The 19,564-nt window shown below is 46.0% G+C and overlaps 1 protein-coding gene across 2 annotated transcripts; it reads right to left on the reverse strand.

Annotated features, from left to right (window-relative positions):
- Positions 1 to 306: 306 nt before the first annotated feature.
- LOC107394554 (adhesion G protein-coupled receptor B1a) lies at positions 307 to 19,206 on the reverse strand. 2 transcript variants are annotated; one of them, XM_015973539.3, is made up of 32 exons: positions 18,685 to 19,206; positions 15,454 to 16,292; positions 14,769 to 14,918; positions 14,571 to 14,669; positions 14,330 to 14,491; positions 13,400 to 13,564; positions 12,605 to 12,769; positions 12,338 to 12,502; positions 12,131 to 12,232; positions 11,932 to 12,038; positions 11,656 to 11,850; positions 11,481 to 11,549; positions 10,556 to 10,664; positions 10,032 to 10,175; positions 9,851 to 9,920; positions 9,649 to 9,751; positions 9,237 to 9,280; positions 8,134 to 8,260; positions 5,367 to 5,470; positions 5,141 to 5,243; positions 4,885 to 5,035; positions 4,725 to 4,794; positions 4,561 to 4,627; positions 4,377 to 4,462; positions 4,063 to 4,234; positions 3,874 to 3,969; positions 3,717 to 3,753; positions 2,931 to 3,547; positions 2,791 to 2,826; positions 2,582 to 2,686; positions 2,316 to 2,366; positions 307 to 2,130 (listed from the first exon to the last, which is right to left on the reverse strand). In XM_015973539.3, exons 2-32 carry the CDS (start codon positions 16,154 to 16,156, stop codon positions 1,933 to 1,935), a joined length of 4,572 nt encoding a protein of 1,523 aa, XP_015829025.3. In that variant the 5' UTR covers positions 16,157 to 16,292; positions 18,685 to 19,206; the 3' UTR covers positions 307 to 1,932. The 2 variants fall into 2 exon arrangements, with proteins under 2 accessions (XP_015829025.3, XP_015829026.3); XM_015973540.3 differs by lacking the exon at positions 2,316 to 2,366.
- Between the last annotated feature and the right edge of the window lie 358 nt (positions 19,207 to 19,564).

Genomic DNA, 19,564 nt, shown 5'->3' on the forward strand with positions numbered 1-19,564 from the left:
TGTTTTCTCATTAATCAACTTGACGGCTTCTTTTTGTTTCTGATTTGCTCTGCTAAGATGGAAATAGAACACTTTTATCATCTAAGTGATTCCTTTTGAATGTACCTTCAAATCCCATCTATATTTAGGTAAGTGAGCCTGAAGCCTTCATGTGGTTCAAAATGTCTGTTCACTTATCCATCCTTTCTTTTTTTAGCTTTTACACTCTTAAAAGGTAAACCTGAGTCAAGTTGCCGGTTTGACTCTAAAAAACAATCAATTCGATGTTTTTTTTTTGAGTGCATAAAAGATCAAAGACATCAAATGTTATGTAATATAGATTTGTTTTATTAAAAAGAAGTCACATTCATTTTTGTGCTGTGAAAACTGTACATGAACACGGGTTAAACGGGACATAAAAAACATGAAAATACAGTCAGGGTTTTCAATACCAGTAACTCAAGGGGGGGTTTTTGGGTCAGGGTGAAGGGAACAGGTGGGCTACAGTAACACGCCGTTACAGAAGACATGAGGTTCTATTACCTGTCGCCTTTCAGCTCAGAGTAATAACAAATATCCTGAAGCACATAGGAGATAACTGTAGGCTATCATTCACTCTATTTAATGTGTTATAGAAGTACAATTGTCTACTGATCACAGAGAGCTCCAAATATGGAGTGTTCTGCAAACAAATCTCTAACGAATAAATTCCTTCCTACAGATTTGCTATAAATATTCTCATAAAGCATCTATGTGCTCTGTAAATATATGGAAGATGGTATAAAAGTTTTGAAATCTCAGTAGGAAAAAAAACTCGTAATATCTGTCTTGCTTGAGCATCAAGCGCCCATCATATTGCACTATTTCACACTGATGGCAGAAAAACACTAACGTGTTGAAGTTTCGAGGACCCGGAGCCTCCGCTCAGTCCAAGAGTCCTGCAAGGCTGAGAAACAAAACGGGCGATGATGAAAGGCCTCCTTTTTTAAAATCCACATGTACGACATGGAAGAGCCTGCACCTCGTGCCAGTGCCAGCCAGCGTTTCCCAGAGTGCACTGAGTCCGTGATCATCCTGGTGCTGGTGTTGGTTCACTAAGCCGCCGTCTCCATCACCACTCCACATGTTTGTCCCGATGCAGTCCACATGGGCTCGCAACACGTGACGGATGCTTTTGTTTGCGGTGCATTTTGTTGGTAAACATGTACGTAAAACAGTAAACACGGAGTCTGACAGTAATGAAATAAGTAGAAAACCAAAATTCAGTATTTTATGTTTAGCAGGAACAGTAATTATTAAAGAAAATAAGAACTATGGTGATAAAATTGGCGAGAAGCATCATGGTAACGTCTTCTTTTCTGCTCTGACTCAAAATAAAGCAAAAATGATGCACAAAAACTAAAAGTGTGCCCAATCTACCACAGGAGCATGAAACTAGTCCCTTTTTTCTCATTCGCCTTGTCTTTGTTTTGGAAGGTAACGTAGCTGAAACATCAGCCAGAAGTTCTGGGCTGCTCCTCCTGAGAAGCAGGGAGGACGCAGCAGTTCAGTGTCACTTATTTTCCTCCAAAGTTGCTTTGAAGGAGCAAAAGAAGCACGGACACGTCGAGCACATCTTCTGAAACCCACGCTGCAGGGTTCAGGAATCTCCCAGTGAAGCATGAATGGAGCCACAGACAGTCCCGGTCCATGGACGCCACGGATCGCTCCATTAACCCTTTCTGACCTTTCAGAGTCCACACAGAGAAGCTACATTAAACATCTCCAGCACTCCCACTCTCATTCCCTCTCTCCCTTTCTTGCTCTGGTTGAGGGTTTGAAGACAATGATTCTGGGACCTACTCTCCACCCTTTTTTGGTTTCTCTACCCTCTCCGTTGAAGGATGCTATTCCCAAACCAAAAGAGGTGACTGAGGTGAAATCAGGTGGCTTCAGCAGCCTCCTTCCTCCTCCTCAGACCTCTGTTTGCAGGTCGATAATGTCCTGCCCCACCAAGGGGATGGTGGTGCTTGTCTTCTCCCACTCCACAGAGTGAAGCTCCAGAGGCGAGGAGGCTAGGGGCTCCAGATCTTTCCGCACCCATGCAGGGGGTGACTGGGGTATTCCCCGGACTCCTTCCCATGGTCTCTCCATTGGAGCCTGCTGCTTATCCTGTTGATTAAAAAAGAAAAGGCAATTTAGGACTTGTGTCACTCATCAGCATGGAGCAATTTCTGATTTAAAGAGGATGAAGGTGGTGAGAATAAGTCAGCTGTTCTGGAGGCAATAGCTAAAGGTGTGTCTCTTTTCTACGGGGAATGAACTTTGAGAGGGTGAGGTTGTAAACAAACACTCACGCTGTGGTTTGTTTTGTCACTTCCTCCAGAAGACACACTCCATCTCACAGACTGTAAGAAGGAAGAAAATACATCCTTGTTCAAATGACCTCCGGCTACTGACAATCATAGCTCGCAACACTATGTTGCACTTCGATTTTAAGGTCATTTTTACTTCTTTCTTTCAGATTTTTTTCATATTTTTGCCTCTTTTTTTTAAATCATCTCCTGAAAATGAGTGTCAGTGGGAACAGATGATGAGCCCCTTTTCACGACGGAGTGTTTACCTTGCTGTCAGAAGCAGGAGACTCTCTGTCTTTCTCGACGTGATGCATCTTCCTGTTGAGGTCCTGGAACATGTTCTGGTGGCGTTTCTTGGTGTGCATTATTTTCTGCAGGAGGAATAAAAGCGTTCCTCGGTCAGTGCTTGCTGAGGTGCATGAAAGATGCATCCTTTAAAAGTTTGATCGAGGAGAGTAAAGCAAACGGTGCTCACCTCAAAGTCCAAATCGGCGTAACGAGATTTCTGTCTCTGCAAAGGAAAAAGAAGAAAACAATCGTTGTTAGATTGACGTTCGTGGTAGAAAAATCCTGAAAGAATAAAATATAGATAAATAATGGGATCTGTTTTTTTACCTCCAAGGAGCTCATGGACAGAGTGGAGATGGTCTCGCTCTTGGACATCATTGAGTTCATGGACTCGAAGGTGTTCTCCAAGCTGCTGTGGGTGATGTGAGATTCGCTGGACATGTTGTGGATGTTCTGGATCGGAGAGTCTCTCTCCGAATACGACACGCTGACCTGGTCGGGAGGGATCGACGACATCCCAAAAGCGGCCTGGGGCTCTGCGAAAGGCCCGCCGAGGTGCATGAGTCTGGCCTGTGGCAGCTGCTCTACGTTGATGTTGTATTTTGTCGGGTCATCCTTGGGCTTGGACCTCAAGGTGGATGTGGTGTTGGGCATGACGACGTAGCCGCTGCCATCAGAGAGGCTGCCTTCGGCCTGAGCCAGGGCAAGATCCGCATCCAGCTGCTGGAAGAGCTCCCCCTCGCAGACGTACACGGGTTTTCCGCAGGATGGGTCGACTCCTCCGGCCAGCCGGCTTTTCTCCCTCTTCAGGGTCAGCGTGTGGCTGGAGTACTCAGGGACAGCCTGCATGTGGCTGCCCTTGGATGGCAGGGTGTGGAAGTTGGAGCCCATGGGAAGAGGCTGCTGAGGAGGAAGCATCTTCTCTTCAGAAGAGCTCTTCATTCCTTAGAGGAAGAAAATCATAATAGAGTTAAAATGATAATAAACCACGCCGTATGGATGAATGCGTTCTGTTTTATCTTCGATCAGATGCTTGAGTGCAAATTTGAAACGCAAATGAAAAAAGAAACGGTCTAAGGCAAGAGAGGAAGGTTTCCGTAAATGGGGGCTTACCTTGTCTGCTTGAGTCTCCGTCCTTTTCATGATCAGACTGAGGATAAAAGAACAAGAAGCCTTCAGTCAGTGCACTTAATGCATGCACACATCCTTTTAAGAATAAATGCAAGAAGCACTCAAGACATTAAAAAGGCAATCAGCCAAAAAAATGTACCATATGCTGGGGGTGGCCATTGTGATGAGAACTGCCAGAGTCTCCATTTCCATCGTCTTTGCGGTCAACCACTCTGCACTTCACAGCCTCCTGAACCTAAAGGTCGATAAAGAATTCGGGAAATTATTAACCATGTTCTGGTTTACGAAACCCGATGGAAGACAACTAAATCGGTCTTTTAAACCCCACCTCTCTGCGCAGGATGCAGTGCACCATGACGATGATGAAACCCTCCAGAGAATCGAAGACGGCAAAAAGGATCTGAAAGAGGGCAGAGCGGCGGTCTGTGATGGCCAGGACAGCGGACATCCAGGTGAGAGCCAGGAGAGGCAGGACCACGCAGGAGCTCCACAGCGATGCCCTGCAGGGTGGAGGAAGCGAGAGATTAGTCAAAACTGCTGCTTGTTCAACTGTCAGGCTCAATGATCAAAGCACGAGATCAGTGAAGCTGCAACGACCGCCGATGCGGGCGATAAGCACGATACTCCAATGTGCAGACCTACCCAGCTCTTTCCTTCAGTTTCACATCGGTGATGCCGTCCTTAGAAACGAGCTTGTTGAAGACGAGAATACCAATGACCATGTTCACCTGTTTGAAGAATACAAATGTTGATTAAACGATGTAACGATGGGATTTAAGGCAGACTTTGTTCTTTGTTGAATTAAAAACAAATTCAGAATACGAACCAAAACAACAGCTGCAGCTGGGCCGACGAAGGAGTAGAGGAGCCCGCCCTCAAGAGACAGCCAGCAGCTGAGAAAGAGAAGGAATAATGATGTAAATACTCGAGTTTTCTAGAAAATTTCAAATGAAAAACAGGAAAAGATCCTAAATATACGAGTGAACGTACTAGCTGACGGTGCCGTATCCCTTAGCTTTGGTGAAACCAACAGAGATGGCCACTACCAGAGCAGGAAGGCCTGCAAGGCAGAAAAAAGGATTAAAGATTAGAAAATGAAATCACTCATTGTAAATTTTCAAAAGTGCATTGGGAAGCCTTGTCCTCTTACCCCAGCCCAAGCACAAGAAACGCTTGCGGATGATGCGGTTGCGCAGACGACCAGTGACAGCCATGTAGGACTGCCAAGCTTCAGTCAGCACCCAGCAGAAAGAGGAGAGGAAAAAGAAGTGGAGGAGAGCCGCTACGAGAGTGCACACCACCTGTGGGATCCAAGACGAAGAAGAGAAGGTGAGAACTCAGCCTCTAAGTAACCAAAGATTTGGTAAAAGTAGGAAAAAAAAATCAAAGGTTTTGGGTTGGCTTACCTTGTTGCGAGCCTGAGTTTGTCCAACAAGAATGAGGGCATTTGAGCATATGATGGAGAGGCAGAAGTTGATGAGGATAACTGAACGCTCTGAGCGAATGTACCTGGAATTTTTGAAAAGAAGAGAGAGGAGTTTAGACCTCAGCAGAAGGAAGGTACCACAGGATATTATCACATAATATTAGGGTCCAAAACGGCTGCCGGACTTCGCTCGTGGGGCGACTTACTTCCAAACGGAGACGTAGATGATGATGAGGAGCAGCAAGGTGAGAGAAGAGACCCCACAGCCGACGATGAGAGTCACGGACGGGAGCAGTTGCTTGTCCATGACCTGCAGAGGGAAGACAAGACCAACAACGCCTCTTAGCAACGATTACCAACACATAGACAGTCATGCAGAAGGCAAACCAGCAGAGAGAATCATGCACACCCCTGTTAAACACACACACACACACGCACGCACACACACACACACACGCGCACTAGGGTAGATGTGTGCTATCTGGGAAAGCAGACAGCTCCCTGAAGGCAAACAGCTGAATGGCACAATCAGGCCACAGCTCGGGCAAGGTGACCTCAAGGTGAGTGTGTCAAACAGATAAAACGGTGAACTAACGAATGGTTGCTGCGTTCATTTATAAAGATTTGAGTCGCCAAATGGCGTAAAGAGGAAGTGCGGATGTTTTTCAGTCATTTGTCTGAGCTGCAACAGCTCTCCCAGCTATGTGATGCTTCCTTCAGCCCCCTTTCCTCCTGTTTGCTCCCAATTTTGGTGCAGTCGTGCCAACCTGGCAGCTTTTTGTCGATCCCTGGAGGGGGCGGTTAACAGGTGGACTATTATCTTCTACGCATTAATCTGAGCGCTGATCTCTGACAGCAGCTTAGCACCTGCTACTGCCAGCGGTGGTGACCGCCCCATGTTTCAAACAGCCTCGGCACCAAACTTCAGGAGGCATAAACAAGGGGAGGGGGTTGTTTTACTGCCTGTCGTCCATGCTGCTCGTTCACCCCGAAGGCCGCCGGGTCAATTCTGTCCTTCGCCCACAAATCTCAGCTCCTTGAGGCTTTCACGGCACCCTTGCTGCATGGCTTACACATCTCCATAATCCACCAGCATGTGGTCGCTGGTTGTTCTGCTTGTGTGATCCTCGGCTGTGTCACACCTACTCTCCAGGATCTAACAAGGCATCGAGTTACTCTCACACCTCTGATCTTGTTGTCATCACCGCAACGTGTGAGCTGGATGACAATCATTAAGGCTCCCTCATCGAGAAATAAGGATCGGAAAGGGTGAACGGATGGGAAACCAGTGAAACATTCTGGGATAATAAAACTCGAAGATGTCAAATTAGCACTAGTTGAAGGGACTCGAATAGAAACCGCTTCGGTTTTCGTTTGATTTATCACTTTGGGACATTCCCTACATTTTAAAGGGACAGTCCTGTCTATTTAAACATGTCTTTGACCTGAGGATTTCTACGCAGGGTTAGGGTTGCTTCAAAAATCCCCATTAGAAGCTGCCTCACACAGATGGCCAACCGAGCCGTGAGTGGTCTCTTTGACATGATTTATGGAGAATATGGAGCATCACACAGTTGATGCCGTGTTCCCTTTTCTCTCGGCCTTCGTATCTGGGTCGAATCTTGTTCCCTTGGCTGCCGAGTGAAATTCAGAGCACCCTAAATATGAAGTCTGTCCTTGACCAGACCACGTGATCTCGTTTTGAGCAAGTAAAGGATGGAGAAATGTGTTCAGACGCCCTAAAGTAGTCAAAGGAATTGGGTGGAAGACATTACTAAAAAAGTGTTCACATCAAAGGAAGCATGGAGAGGCAGGAGCAAAGAAGAGAGGAACCATGATCAGTGCATGACCAGACACCTGTCTGTCTCTCATCTGTCTGCCTCTCTGGCATCTTAAATCTTTGTGCTGCCGTGGCCGAAGAAGAGGAAGGCAAAAAGAGGAGGAGGGTGGTGGTGTTGTGGGGAGCTGGGGTGTATGTAATTGAGAATTCAGAGATATTGGCAGAAGGAATGATTGGCTCAGCTGCCTTTGTGCTGTTGCAGGGGGGGTTGGGGGTGGGGTGTTTGATCGCCATGGGGAGCGATGTTGAGACAAATCAAATCTGGGATGTAAACATCAACTTAGGGAATACGCATCAAGGCTTCAGCAGCAGAAAAACACTGCAGTGCCTCACAACTCGTGTAAGCCAATTTAAATAAAACATAAAAAACCATCAGATCTCAGCAGGGTGTGTGTGTGTGTGTGTGTGTGTGTGTGTGTGTGTGTGTGTGTGTGTGTGTGTGTGTGTGTGTTTAGAGGCTGGTCAGAGGGGAATAAAAGAAACAGAAGGAGGGGGAGGGATGTGAGGTTTTAACCCTCAGGATCTCAGTTATTAAAAAAAAATTACACCAGCACTACAGATGCCGTTACCATAGCAACTGGACAACCATCAGCTTTCGAGGCTTCATAAGGAGGAAAATAATTTTTTTGTGCATGAAAAAGATAGATTATTTTTTAATCACCAACGTGCGAGCTTGTTCTGCTAATCTATCATGAAATATTTAGGATTAAAAAATGCAAGATCAGAATTTAAATGCAGATCAGAACTCAATTTGCAATAAAATTGACATGATTTGTTGTCCATTAAAGAAAAAAATCCTTCACAAAATAAAGCAATCTATTTCATGCAGAACTTCTTTTTCCTGCACCAAGCGTCAAATAAGAAACGCTCCGTCGAGAGGAAAGCTCCTAATCTGTTACTAAAAACCCGATTCATGCACACAAACGTGTTAGAAAAGCATAAACGCTGGTTGCGATTCTCCGCTCAGCGGCACCTGGACAAAGACAAAGGCGCGCAGGCAAGCAGAGCTGCTGCACAGCGCTAAAAAAACAACAACCTGCTCCTACCGCACCACATCCTCACACAGGAGACGCTTAACAGGCACGACAGAGGAGAAAAAATAAAGCCCTAGTGCGATCAGATGGATGACTTACCGAGTCCAAGTTGGTGTGTGCTAAAATGGCGAAGGTGGAGAGGCTGTCACACACGCATTTGGTTCTGAATGAATGAACGGGCACCGCTCTGCAGCTCCGAGCAGACCAAGACCCGAGGAGAGAGGAACTGCACAGGAGAAGGGAGAGGAGCAGGCAGAGAGGAGTTAGGAGAGGAGAGATCTGACTGATCTCCAATCAGAACGGGGCTATTTTAGAAACGAGTGGTGAAATGTTTTGTGTAGAAATAAAAGAACCGATTATCCAACATAAGATTCTCACACGTAGAAGTTAAATAACATAAATACACATTTTGCATCTCAGGATTCCTTTGAATATTCTCTTTGATGCATAGTTGTCTTTTAACTTTAACCTGTTTCTCTAAAAATAGAGCCACTTGGCCCCATTTGTCCACATTTAACAGGAAAAAGGACAAACTGTTCCCTGTGCAGAACCAGACGGTGGCGATCATACAGTCTGCGTGAATTATAATCATTTCTTCTGCAACAGTCTGTGATTGTGTTTTGCTGCAGCAGATGCCACAAGAGGAGCACCCTCGGGCTTATAGGCTGAACTTTATATAGGAGGTGGCACCAGCCAGCAGGTGCAGCCTGAGGAGCCTGCAGAGCAGCATGACACTTTTCTTGGATGGCATGTTTATGTATGACTGTTTAGTAATGAAGATCGGAGTGCTCTGACCTCTAACCTCCATCTTTATCCTGCCATTATTCACACCTGCTTTCCAAAACGTATCTAATTTGACTAGAGTGGGTTTTCATCTCCTACCGGTCCTGCACATGCATGCAAGTTTTAGTAAACCTTCAAATGTGTCAGGAGAGGTTGTGCTGACATGTCCAGGTAATTTTTGGAGGAGATGGGTCAACATGAAGGATTTCCTTCTGTCCCTCTTGTCATAATTGACATAACAAAGGGATGAAAAGTTGTTGCTTTGCCATTAAAGGGCCACACTGGAGCAGATGCACAACTCAAAAATGTCCAGAAACATGAAGATAAACAAGTAGCATCAAATCAACAAACATGACTGATGATCAGATGTGAAATTAAGAAGCAAAAAAACCAAACAAACAAAAAAAAAAAACACTTACGTGTCACTTTCATCCCATGAGAGGCATGTTTCATTGACTGTGCCCTGCAAAGAAGAAGTCAGATGGAGAGGGAAGTGTCAGGACTCTCTGCAGTAAGAGCAGGTACGGAACATCTCGCTACAAACGTGTGAGATGCAACAGCTTTCCCACATTTTTCATCTCCCCATCTTGTGCTGCATTCATGAAACTAAAACCAGTAATCTAATTACTGCGCCTGATTTATCATCACCGTCATCGTTTAGTGACCATTTGTTTGTGCTGCTGTGATCTTTGCCGGGCTTCAACCGGTAAAAGTCACAGGGTTGTATGAAATGTCAGGAAAATGTCAGGCTCTGTGTGCTGTGCTGCGCAAACACCCGGGGAAGGTGTGTGTGTGTGTGTGTGTGTGTGTCATAGTTTGCATAAGACTCACGTTGTGGAGATGGGGGAACTCGATCTCGACGGGCGATGACAGGAGGGTCGGGGTGGGTTTTACAATCACCGACACCACCTTAGAGTTAAGCATGGTGGTGTTACTGTTGAAGAAAAGAGTACAGTTATGTTTGGTTCTGCAAGAATGAGCGCCGCCTTGTGTCCGGAGGATTTGTTTTGAAGAAGCAGAAGAACCGCGTTACCTCTGGAGGGACATGATTGAAGCAAGGTTTCTGTAGAGGACGATTCCGGTCACAAAAGCGTCGTTGCCCTCTGAGAAAGAAAAACACCGTTACCCTTCAAGTGCAATACACATTTCCACCTCTAGATGGAGCCCTGTTAGAAAAACATCCAGATTTCTCCTTTAAGGAAGATCTAAATTACCTGACTGTTTGAGGGACAGAGCCTCCCTGGACACAGAAATCTTCTCCTCGGAGCTTCTGACCCAGTCCAGCATACCTCTCCATCCCTTCACAGGAAAGGTGAAGTTGGAGCTTGTAGATGTTGGACGTTTGTGGACGCTCAGCACTGAGAGGAAGAAAGAAGCACAAAGGTTTTTTTTTTGTTAGAGGCAGATTCAGTCCAACAAACTCCCAGAAGATGGAGTTATCGAGCGCGTGACACTTTACGTTTCACACTCAATTATTCTTACAGCATCTGACAGATTAATAAGTTCACGACAAAGCCATACGTCGGCTCTGTTCTGCCAAATAGACTTGCGAAAACGTCCCAGAGATGGAACAAGCAGCACAGCTGATGGACTTGACAATCTGTCAGAATGATAACTGATGCATTCAGCTGCTGCTTATGCGGCCTCAGATTAAGATGGATGAACTCTGCAGGAAGGACACATCATGCTGACCCCAGCAGAGAGAGAGAGAGAGAGACGGGAGGAAATGGGAGCTCACCTAAATTCTCTGTGACTTCGTAAATGTCCTGGAAGCCGCTCATTTGCACACCGATCATGTTCACAAAGTCCTCCACGAGGCGGAGGAACTCCTTCATGTTGGCGCCCATCTGGATAATGAAAAGTGTGGATTCATCTGGTTAATTTGTGCATCAAAGTGTCAAACCGATTAATCGTTTATGGCTCAGGTCTTGACAGTCTACCACTGCACAATTACAGCTTTTTAGTCTTTAATGGGAAAAATGAGAAGAAAAAGCACATTACTTGCTGCTATGCAGCCCGAGAACTACCTTACAGCCATAAATGGGCATGCTGTTGATTCTTACAGTTTTTTTTTTAAATTTTCTGTCTCATCTTCAGTGAAAGGGAGGGCTGCCTGACTTGCGTGTGTCTGACGCAGAACTGCAGCAACGTGGGCGCTAGGTGTGTGCTCGCATGCGATGTACTCTCCTCAGCGTTGCTACACAACAGCCATCGGTATGTAGGATGGCGTGGAGAGTCACAGATTGCAGAGTGGGAGGAAGTGGTTTTCCCTGATTCAGACATGCAGTGGCCTTGGTAACTCAGCCTCTCCATTTCGGCTCGTACGTGTAACTTTTTTTTTTTTGGAGCTTGTATTTCTTGGGAAGCTTGATGAGTTTAGCAGGAACATTAACAACGTCATTAGAGTGTGGAGGAAAATTTAACAACAGGTGGTCCGAAAACACTGTCTAAGCAATGAAACAGTGAAAAAAACTGCACTTCTAATTTAGATTATCTCTCATTTTGATGTTGAAAAGATCCAAAACTCATTTAGCTGCACTTCTTTTAGTTCGGGTGATTTTCTCCTTGCCTTTTTTTTTCATAACCAAAACTTCATCCCAAAAAAAAAAAAAAAGTTTGGTCCTCCCCTCTCCTTTCCAATCTCACACCCTCTTATCACTCACCAGTTGTGCCTCTTCCCATTTGTCGCGATGTTCCTCCTTCAGTAAGTTGCTGATGGTCTGGACGTAGTTCTACAAATCATTAAATATAGCAGGCAAAGGTGTGAGAAGACGAGGTGCTGTCTTTGACTCAAAAGCCTTTTCTCATTTTGAAGTGAAAGCTCGAAGTCGGGCTTACCTCCACATCAGCGTTGCTCAGCCTCAGCCTGGTGGCCTTGTACAGTTCGGTGGTGTTCCTCAGGGTTTCCATGACAGCCAAGAGGTCGCCGCTGTATTTAGCCTGTTCATCAGAAGAGAATCTCAGGCGGGAAATCACTTCGGCAACGCCATCAATGCTTTGCCCCATCTGCGCTTTGGAGATGTAGTCCCTTGACTGCAAAACACAAAGACGACTGTTTAATTTAAACTTTTAACCAGTAAGAAATTGAGCACCAGATTATTATTTTTTACTCACCAGCATCTGAATGTTCTCGTAGTTCTTCGAGACACACTGGATGTAAGTTGGGTTCTCCCAGGAGGCGAGCCCAATAGCATCAAGGGTGCAGCGGCGCAGAATCAGGCCTGTTGAAGAAGAAAAGTGGACACTTCCTGTTAGCATGGATGATGCAATTGTTGAATATGCAGGGGTAGTAACACCCGGGGTGTCTCTGTACCTGAGGCATCAGCGGGGCAGGTGACAGCAGCGACGTCTCCAGCAGGAGTCCTCTTCCACACAACATCTCCAGTATTCTGCTCAGGGCAGATCTCATGGGGCTCTGAGGGGTTAAAGTAATAAAACGTGATGTGATGAGTTTCTTCTGTTAGCTTTTCTACCCCGGGGTGGTGAGGTTTCAGTCATTTATTGAGTTGGAGCCACTGACCAGGACATCTTTTCTCATTGCAGCGCTTCTGCTCTTTGGTTTCACCGGGGCAAGTTTCTCCTCCAAAGAAAGGCCCTTCACACACTCTCTGTCTCTGCTGGACGCCTCCACCACACGTCCTACTGCAGCTGCCCCAGGTGCTCCATGAATGCCAGGTTCCATTAACTACAAACAGAATAAGCAACGTTAACGCTGCACCTTTAACTTTTCTTTCACCTGAATAGACAAACGGAATAAAGTACATTTAAATATATATATATATTTTACCAGGACAGTCTTTCAGAAAGCAGCTTGCTGACTCCTTCCAGCTGCCGTGGCACTCAGAGCCACCGTAGGAAGGCCCGTTGCACTCCCTTGTTCTCTGCCTGGTTCCGTTGGAGCAGGAGGCAGAGCAGGCAGTCCAGGTGGACCACTCATTCCAGGATCCGTCCACTAGAGGGCAGCAGATGAACAAGTACACAAGAGAGTCAGAAGCAGAACCAGTGAGGACACTTTGCATAACCTACTTGGTGAAATGCAAAGTTTAAAGTCCACTAAGGTGTTTAATTTGGCTCAACTGAAACCCTAACCCTACAATAATCCTTTCAATGTTGACTTGGCATCTTCTTTCTGTCAGACATCAACACATGTGGTAAACACTGACTCCTGCTGGTAGTAAAATGCAAATGCACTAAAGCAATAGGATAAAAATAAATAAAACTCTTTACATAAAAGCACTGTCGTGTTAATGACGACAGCTACTTCTGCTGAGGACAGAGTGACAATGAAACTGTGTGGCTGTGACTACAAAGTCAAACATTTTATACACAAGAGTGGGAGGCACAATAAGAGAAAACTTCTTCAGAGTGACCATGAGCGCGGCGTGAGTCACGCGGTGCTGTTAGAAAGCAGCTGACTAATACCCACACACGAGCTTATTCTGATGAGTCGGACGTAATTGCAACCTGCCACTGCCTTTGTGACGACGGTGACACAATCAGGTTATTTAATTATAAATGAATCCCTTTGATGAACGGGTGAAAAGTGCACATTTTTTTCATGCAACCGGTTGGTTGGACTCACCTGGGCAGACAGCGATGTTGCAGAACTTAGTTTGCTTTGTTGGGCCGCGGCAAGGTTCCCCTCCGTTCTGGGGCTGCCTGCACGTGCGCGTGCGTGCACGATAACCGCGACCGCATGTGGAGGAGCACAAGCTCCAGGGGGTCCATTCATCCCAAGCGCCGTCCACTTCACAAACACAAAGGGTGATGGTTTTAGTTAAACAGTGTCAGGCTTCTGTCTTGTTCTTGTTAGAGAAAACATAAAAATTTGTGGCACTTTTAGAGAAATTTGAGCTATTTTACAATCAAAAGAAGCCATTTTTCCCCCATTCAGTTCAAATCTCAGCATGCAAATGTTCTTATTGTCAACTTTTTATGTATGCCTGCTGCTGAATGAAAATAATAGGGATGTAAGAAAATATTGATATGGCAATATATCGTGATATTTTCTCCAACAATATTATATCGATATTCAAAAGCCGTGTATCTGAAATATCGATATGGCAATATATCGTGATATTTTTTCCTGCGATTATTACATTGATATTCAAAAGCCGTGTATCTAATTCTTGAAAGAATTTACATGCAAACTTTTGTGTATTTTCTTTTCGTTTTGTGCAATTCAATCGCCACCCGCTAGTTGGCAGCAGTGTGCAACGGGTTTTGTTTCCACCATTGAACTGTAAACCCCTCCATCATGGTTCAGATACCTCATGTTAAACATGTTATGTATCAGTTTGGACTGTTTAGTGAACATTCTTACAATAAATTCAGTAAAAAAATTGCTTGTAACGTCTGACTGAATGTATCGCAATATATCGCGATATTTCGTATCGTCTCCCCTGTATCGTGATATGTATCGTATCGCCAGAATGTTAAAAATACACATCCCTGGAAAATAAACTATTAGTGGCTCTATTGTGCAGCACGTGTTAGAGGTTCACACACTCACCAGGGCAGACAGCTGTGTTGTTGCACGGCCGGTTCTCTCTCAGGGGGCCGGTGCATTGGGTGCTGAAGGAAGAAGTGGCACAGAGGCGGGTACGACTCTGCCAGCCCTCTCCACATGTGACTGAGCATGCACTCCAGGCAGCCCACTCGTCTGTCTTTGCATCTGTTAACAGATTAATAAACAAGTCAGAGAGGTGTTCATTTGTTTTCAATTAGAGCTGTAGTCACAGGTGTTGTCTCACCTGTTTGAGGGGCAACAGCTCCGAGGTTTGACTCATCAGTGCCGTCTCTCTTCAGACCAACAATGGCACGCAGACCCTGGCTCCTGATACGCTCTTTGCCTGGGAGAATTTGAAAATTGCACAATTATTCCATTAAAGCTGTGCCGCCTGCAGCCCTGTTTCTAAATTAACGACCTAATTAAAGGTGGGGAGGCTTACCGATGCAGGGCTGGGGGTTGCAAGCGCGTCCCTCCTCCACTGTTCCCGCGCACACGTCGTCCTCGGGCTGGCAGGTTCGGCTGCGCACCTGGACTCCGCCGCCGCACTCCTGGCTGCACACAGACCAGCGGCCCCAACCGGCCCAGCCCTCTGCACAAAGACAGTTATTATTGTGGCTTACTGATAGAGTATTTATACTTCAAGAACATGAGTAACATTTTCTTTAACAGCATGCCTTTCTTTGATTTGAAGTTGTTTGCTTTTGTGTACTCTCCGTGTGAGGCTGGCTGGCACGTTGCTATGACTACCACAAGTGCTTCGATCGCTACTGCCAGCTGACTGTGAGGTCTTTGTGTTCTGTTCTGCCTCCCCCCAGATCTGACACACAAACACGGTGCTGTCTGCTTTGCTTCGGTCCAAACAAAATGGAGAAGTGAGGTTCAGGAGGTGATGCCACTTTAGGCCAAACACCCCCATCAACTGTGATTTACTCCTCATTACTTTGTGAGGGTGCCGTGCACATCTACCTGCCCTGCAGACATGGATCATTACCTAGAGCTGCTCTCAGGACACACTCTGTGTGGTAACAACCTGCAGAGTCTGGGAGCTTGGACAACACGAAGCGTGTGCTCTACTAAATGAGGTTACAAAATACTCAAAAACTTTTTGTTCTACTTTGACTTACTGATAATCTCAGCATCACGTCCGTTGTCTTTGGGAACTGAGGAGCATTTCTCAACGTAGACACCGCCCCTGTAGCAGCTTCCTGGCTTCCTCTTTGGTGCTTCCCAACACTGACAAGGGGTGTTCATGATGCCACAGGGATAGTCGTGGGTGCTGCTTGACAGGCATTTCTCCAGCCACTGGCACAACATCTGGCAGGCAGGCATGCTTGGGTTCCTCTTCCCCACAACCAGAAACTCAGCCTTGAACTCGCTGACACCATGCTCCTCTTCCACGGTCTCCAGAGCGTTTGTTGGGGCCACTTTGCGAATCTGCAGGAACTGCTTGCTGGACTCCAGATAAGTAACAGTGGTGGAAGCGTCACACAGCCTGACGACCTCGTCGAAGCTCTCCATGCCCAGGTAGGTGCGAGAGGTTTCGATGAAGGAGTCGAACTGGAAGGTTCTGATGTGACGGGGCACGCAGGAGTCGGTGGGCTTGGTGATTTTCATGTAGACGGTGTAGCGGCGAGGATCGGGATTCTGGAGGGTCCAGGAGCATGGGGACGAAGGCAGGGTGGTCGTGGAGGAGAACACACCAAAGAAGCGACTCTGCTCCAGGGTGGCGCAGGTGGCGGAGGCTGGGCCAGAGGGGGTGCAGGAGGTCAAACCGAAGAGGAGCAGAACGAGGGCCGCACAGGGGCCAGTGTGAGCTGACCACGCCATCGGGTCGGCTTGGATAGTTGATTCTTTGTTTTCTTTGTTGCAAGTTACTGCACTTGTTTCAGATCTCAGATTATCTTCAAAACCCCTCTGTAGTTATTTTTTGTTTTAATAAATCATGTTGGTCACAAAGAGGGATCTGTGGGAAAGTAAAATAAAACAAAGTACAAATCTGTTAGAGTTACAGGATACAAGTGGGACTTTCTTCACCAAATACCGCGAGTTCTTCCCTCCTTGTGTTTATGAGATGAATCTTAATTAGACCCATCGTTGAACTAAAGCAGCAGTGATCAGCCGCAGATCTGAATCTCAACGCTTTAGGGTATGTTCACTGATCAAAAAGGCCCCGTTCCCCGGGAAATAATTGCTGTGGCAGAGCAATTACAGTCCTTCACAGCAAGCTGGCATCTCCAAGCTTTTGCTCTTTCCTCCCACACACCTAGCTGTGTGCGTCAGTCTGACGTCCATGCAAGCTTCACCAGTAGCAACACAGACGCTTGGTAGTGCCATTATTTGTGCAATGCACTCCTCTTTATTAGGCGGTAAACAGGAAAATTTGTTCATCTGTGTCCATGGTGAGAAGGGGGGGTTACTTATCCTGCAGCGGCATGCATTAGGTTGCTTTGGGAACGCTTTTTGCATTAAATACGAGGGCAGAAACAAAAATTATGTCAAACGTATTTTTCATTTGAAGGTGCATGCAAACCAATGCATGCATAATTGCCACTGTGCAGAGGGGATTTGTGCACTCATCTTTCTTTATATTATATATATTTCTGGGCAACTAATCATGCAAATATGTTTAGTTTAAATCACAAAAATGCCTCCTACATTGTGCAGACCCCTTTTGTATCAAGTGAAGCTGTTTAAATGTTTGCATACATCAAAATGGAGAAACTTCTAGCAGCACAAGCAAAGATGTTGCTCAGCAACAATCAGAATCATTTTGCAGAACAACCTGTTGAATCTGATGTGTGATCAGGAATTAGATAGAACCCTCAGGTTGTGCAGTAATATATCGTGTCGGTGCAGACTTATAACTGCACAACTGATGTGTCACTGGGAGAAGCACCTGCACTTTTCATGCAGAGAACTCATGATTATGTTCCACGCTTCCCTCCCTTCCTCTCTCCCCTCCCCTCGTCTCTCTGAGCATTGCAGCAAAGACCTCTGCTTTGTGTCAGCGCCTGTCTCTCTCACAACCCTCAACAACCGGAAGCTCCATGAATGGGCATCTGATGAGGAATGACGTGAAAGGAAAAGTCCAGCTGTGGCAGGAGAACTCTTTCTCTCCACTGTGTCTCACATCCCTCCCCCCAACCTGCCTGCCCCCATGTCCATTTGCTATCATCAACAACATTTCTCTTTCTTTTTTTCCTTTGCACATCGAGCAGCTGAAAGAGCAATAGTTTGTTGTTATGGAGACAAGACTTATTTTCTGCAGATTAGTGTGAAACACACAAACGCTCTGTGTTAGCCATCTGTGCCCATGTCCTCTATTTATGCTGAACTGCACAGATTTGTAGGAGCTTGTCTCAACATCTCAGTAAAGTTTACAGAGCTCATCGTATACGCAGAAGCAAGTAAGCAAATAAGGAATGTGCAGGTGCTTGCAGAGATGTGACAGCGTCACTGGCTGGTGATGAATGCGTGCAGCTGCTTAAGTCAAAAGATTAATGAAGCAACCTGGAGTGCAGATGTTTAGATGATCTTCACATCATTTAAGTTAATTACGTATTTTTTTGCAAATGTAACTGACTCAAGGAAACATATAAATAAGAAGGGTTATGAGACATTTTGGGTCTTATTCTGTCCTTGCAAGCATTTGACTTGTGCAAAATTGAGAAATGCATTTTGTGTAGCCGCTGCAGACCTTTTCCATTTGCTGTGCCCAGAGCTACAACTTCCACACACGTGCAAGAAACTAGACCTCTCTAAGGTTTTGCTGCCAATCTGTTCCAAAGAAAATCTGCAAAACAAGACAGATCATAGCAGCTGCCACAAAAGGGAAATTTAAAACATTTGTTCAACTGTTCATCTTTTGCTTTTTGTTTGGAAGTTGGTTAAAATGTTGACTAAAGCAAATATTATTTCTTTAAACTTTAAGATTTTTGCATTGCATGTTCATTTTGTTCCACAAGCATGATATTTAGACAAAAAAAGCACAACAAAAAGTTTTTGCAGCTTTTGTAAAACTTTTTGTTGCTTATGTGTTAGTAGTAACAGCAAACTCAAGCCTTTATGTGGTTCAATAACTTTCAAATGACTCCAGAAAAGAGAGAAAAACAGGAGGAGGATGGAAAGGCAGGAGCTGAAATGAAGGAAAGCAGCAAAGGCGTCTGGTATGAACGTCTCAGAGGAATACAGGAAAGCTGAGAGAGTTTCAGCACCGCGGACAGCGACAAGTTACTGCAACTCATCAAATAAGCTGAAAACGAACTCGAAAACAAGCAAAGATCACTTCTAGGGTTCACATTTCACTCTCACCAAACAGAGAAGCCACCCAGGAGGGAAATAAAAGTTCGTCTCACCTTGAAAAGTCTTCTTTGACGTCTTGTCAGTGGCTCTCTGACCGCGTGTCTCGGACCAGGACTCGACGGCAGCAGCTGCTGAGTTTGTCTCAAACTCTGACTCGACTCAAAGTCTTCAGATCTGCGCTCTGGCCAAAAACTTTCGCAGTGATGCGAAAGGATGCGCCAGATCCAAACCCGCGACCCCCGACAAAAGGAGACGGTCGGGTCGATCCCAAGTTTCAGTGCAGTCCACTCTCACAAGCAAAGAAATAATAATGCGACTCTAACCAAACTCCAAAGAGTTTACTACCAACTTTGTTTGGCTGCTATTTCCAGAGGAAACTGGCTTATAGCGGAGGGACAAATCGATGAAATCGGAGCTCCAGCAGAAAGTCCGTGAAAGAACCAAAGGAAAGGCTTTTCTCTCTAAGCTCCAGAAGAAATGTTGGTACTTCTACTCCCGGCTTCGGAGTCTTCTTGCTTGTGATCTTTTTGCACTGCAAGTGGGTCCAGTCTGAGTGTGGCTCGTGGCCTCCTCTCGGTGGTATTTATCCAACCCCGCCCCCCCCAGATTCAAGTCGGAGTCGGTGCGTGGACGGAGTACCGGAGTGAATGAGCCAGCGCCAAGACGCGAGGGGCGGGGGGGATGGAGAGCGTGTGTGCGGAGGAGACGCGTTTGTGTGAGCGCGCGCGTGCCCGTGGAAGTGTGAGAGAGCAAGTGTGTCAGCGCAGTGAGGGAGGGCGGAGAGGGATCGGTGCAGGGAGACAAACGATTACGAGCAGCAAACTACGCAGATATGAACGCACAGCCAAAAGGTACCGGAAAGAGGATCAGTGGTGTGTGAGCAGAGAGGAGGATGGTCACGGTAGTGATGCGACACTCTCCAAGGACAATAAA

The sequence above is a fragment of the Nothobranchius furzeri genome, chromosome 19 (genome assembly GCF_043380555.1).
Source record: "Nothobranchius furzeri strain GRZ-AD chromosome 19, NfurGRZ-RIMD1, whole genome shotgun sequence".
NCBI classification, from domain to species: Eukaryota; Metazoa; Chordata; class Actinopteri; order Cyprinodontiformes; family Nothobranchiidae; genus Nothobranchius; species Nothobranchius furzeri.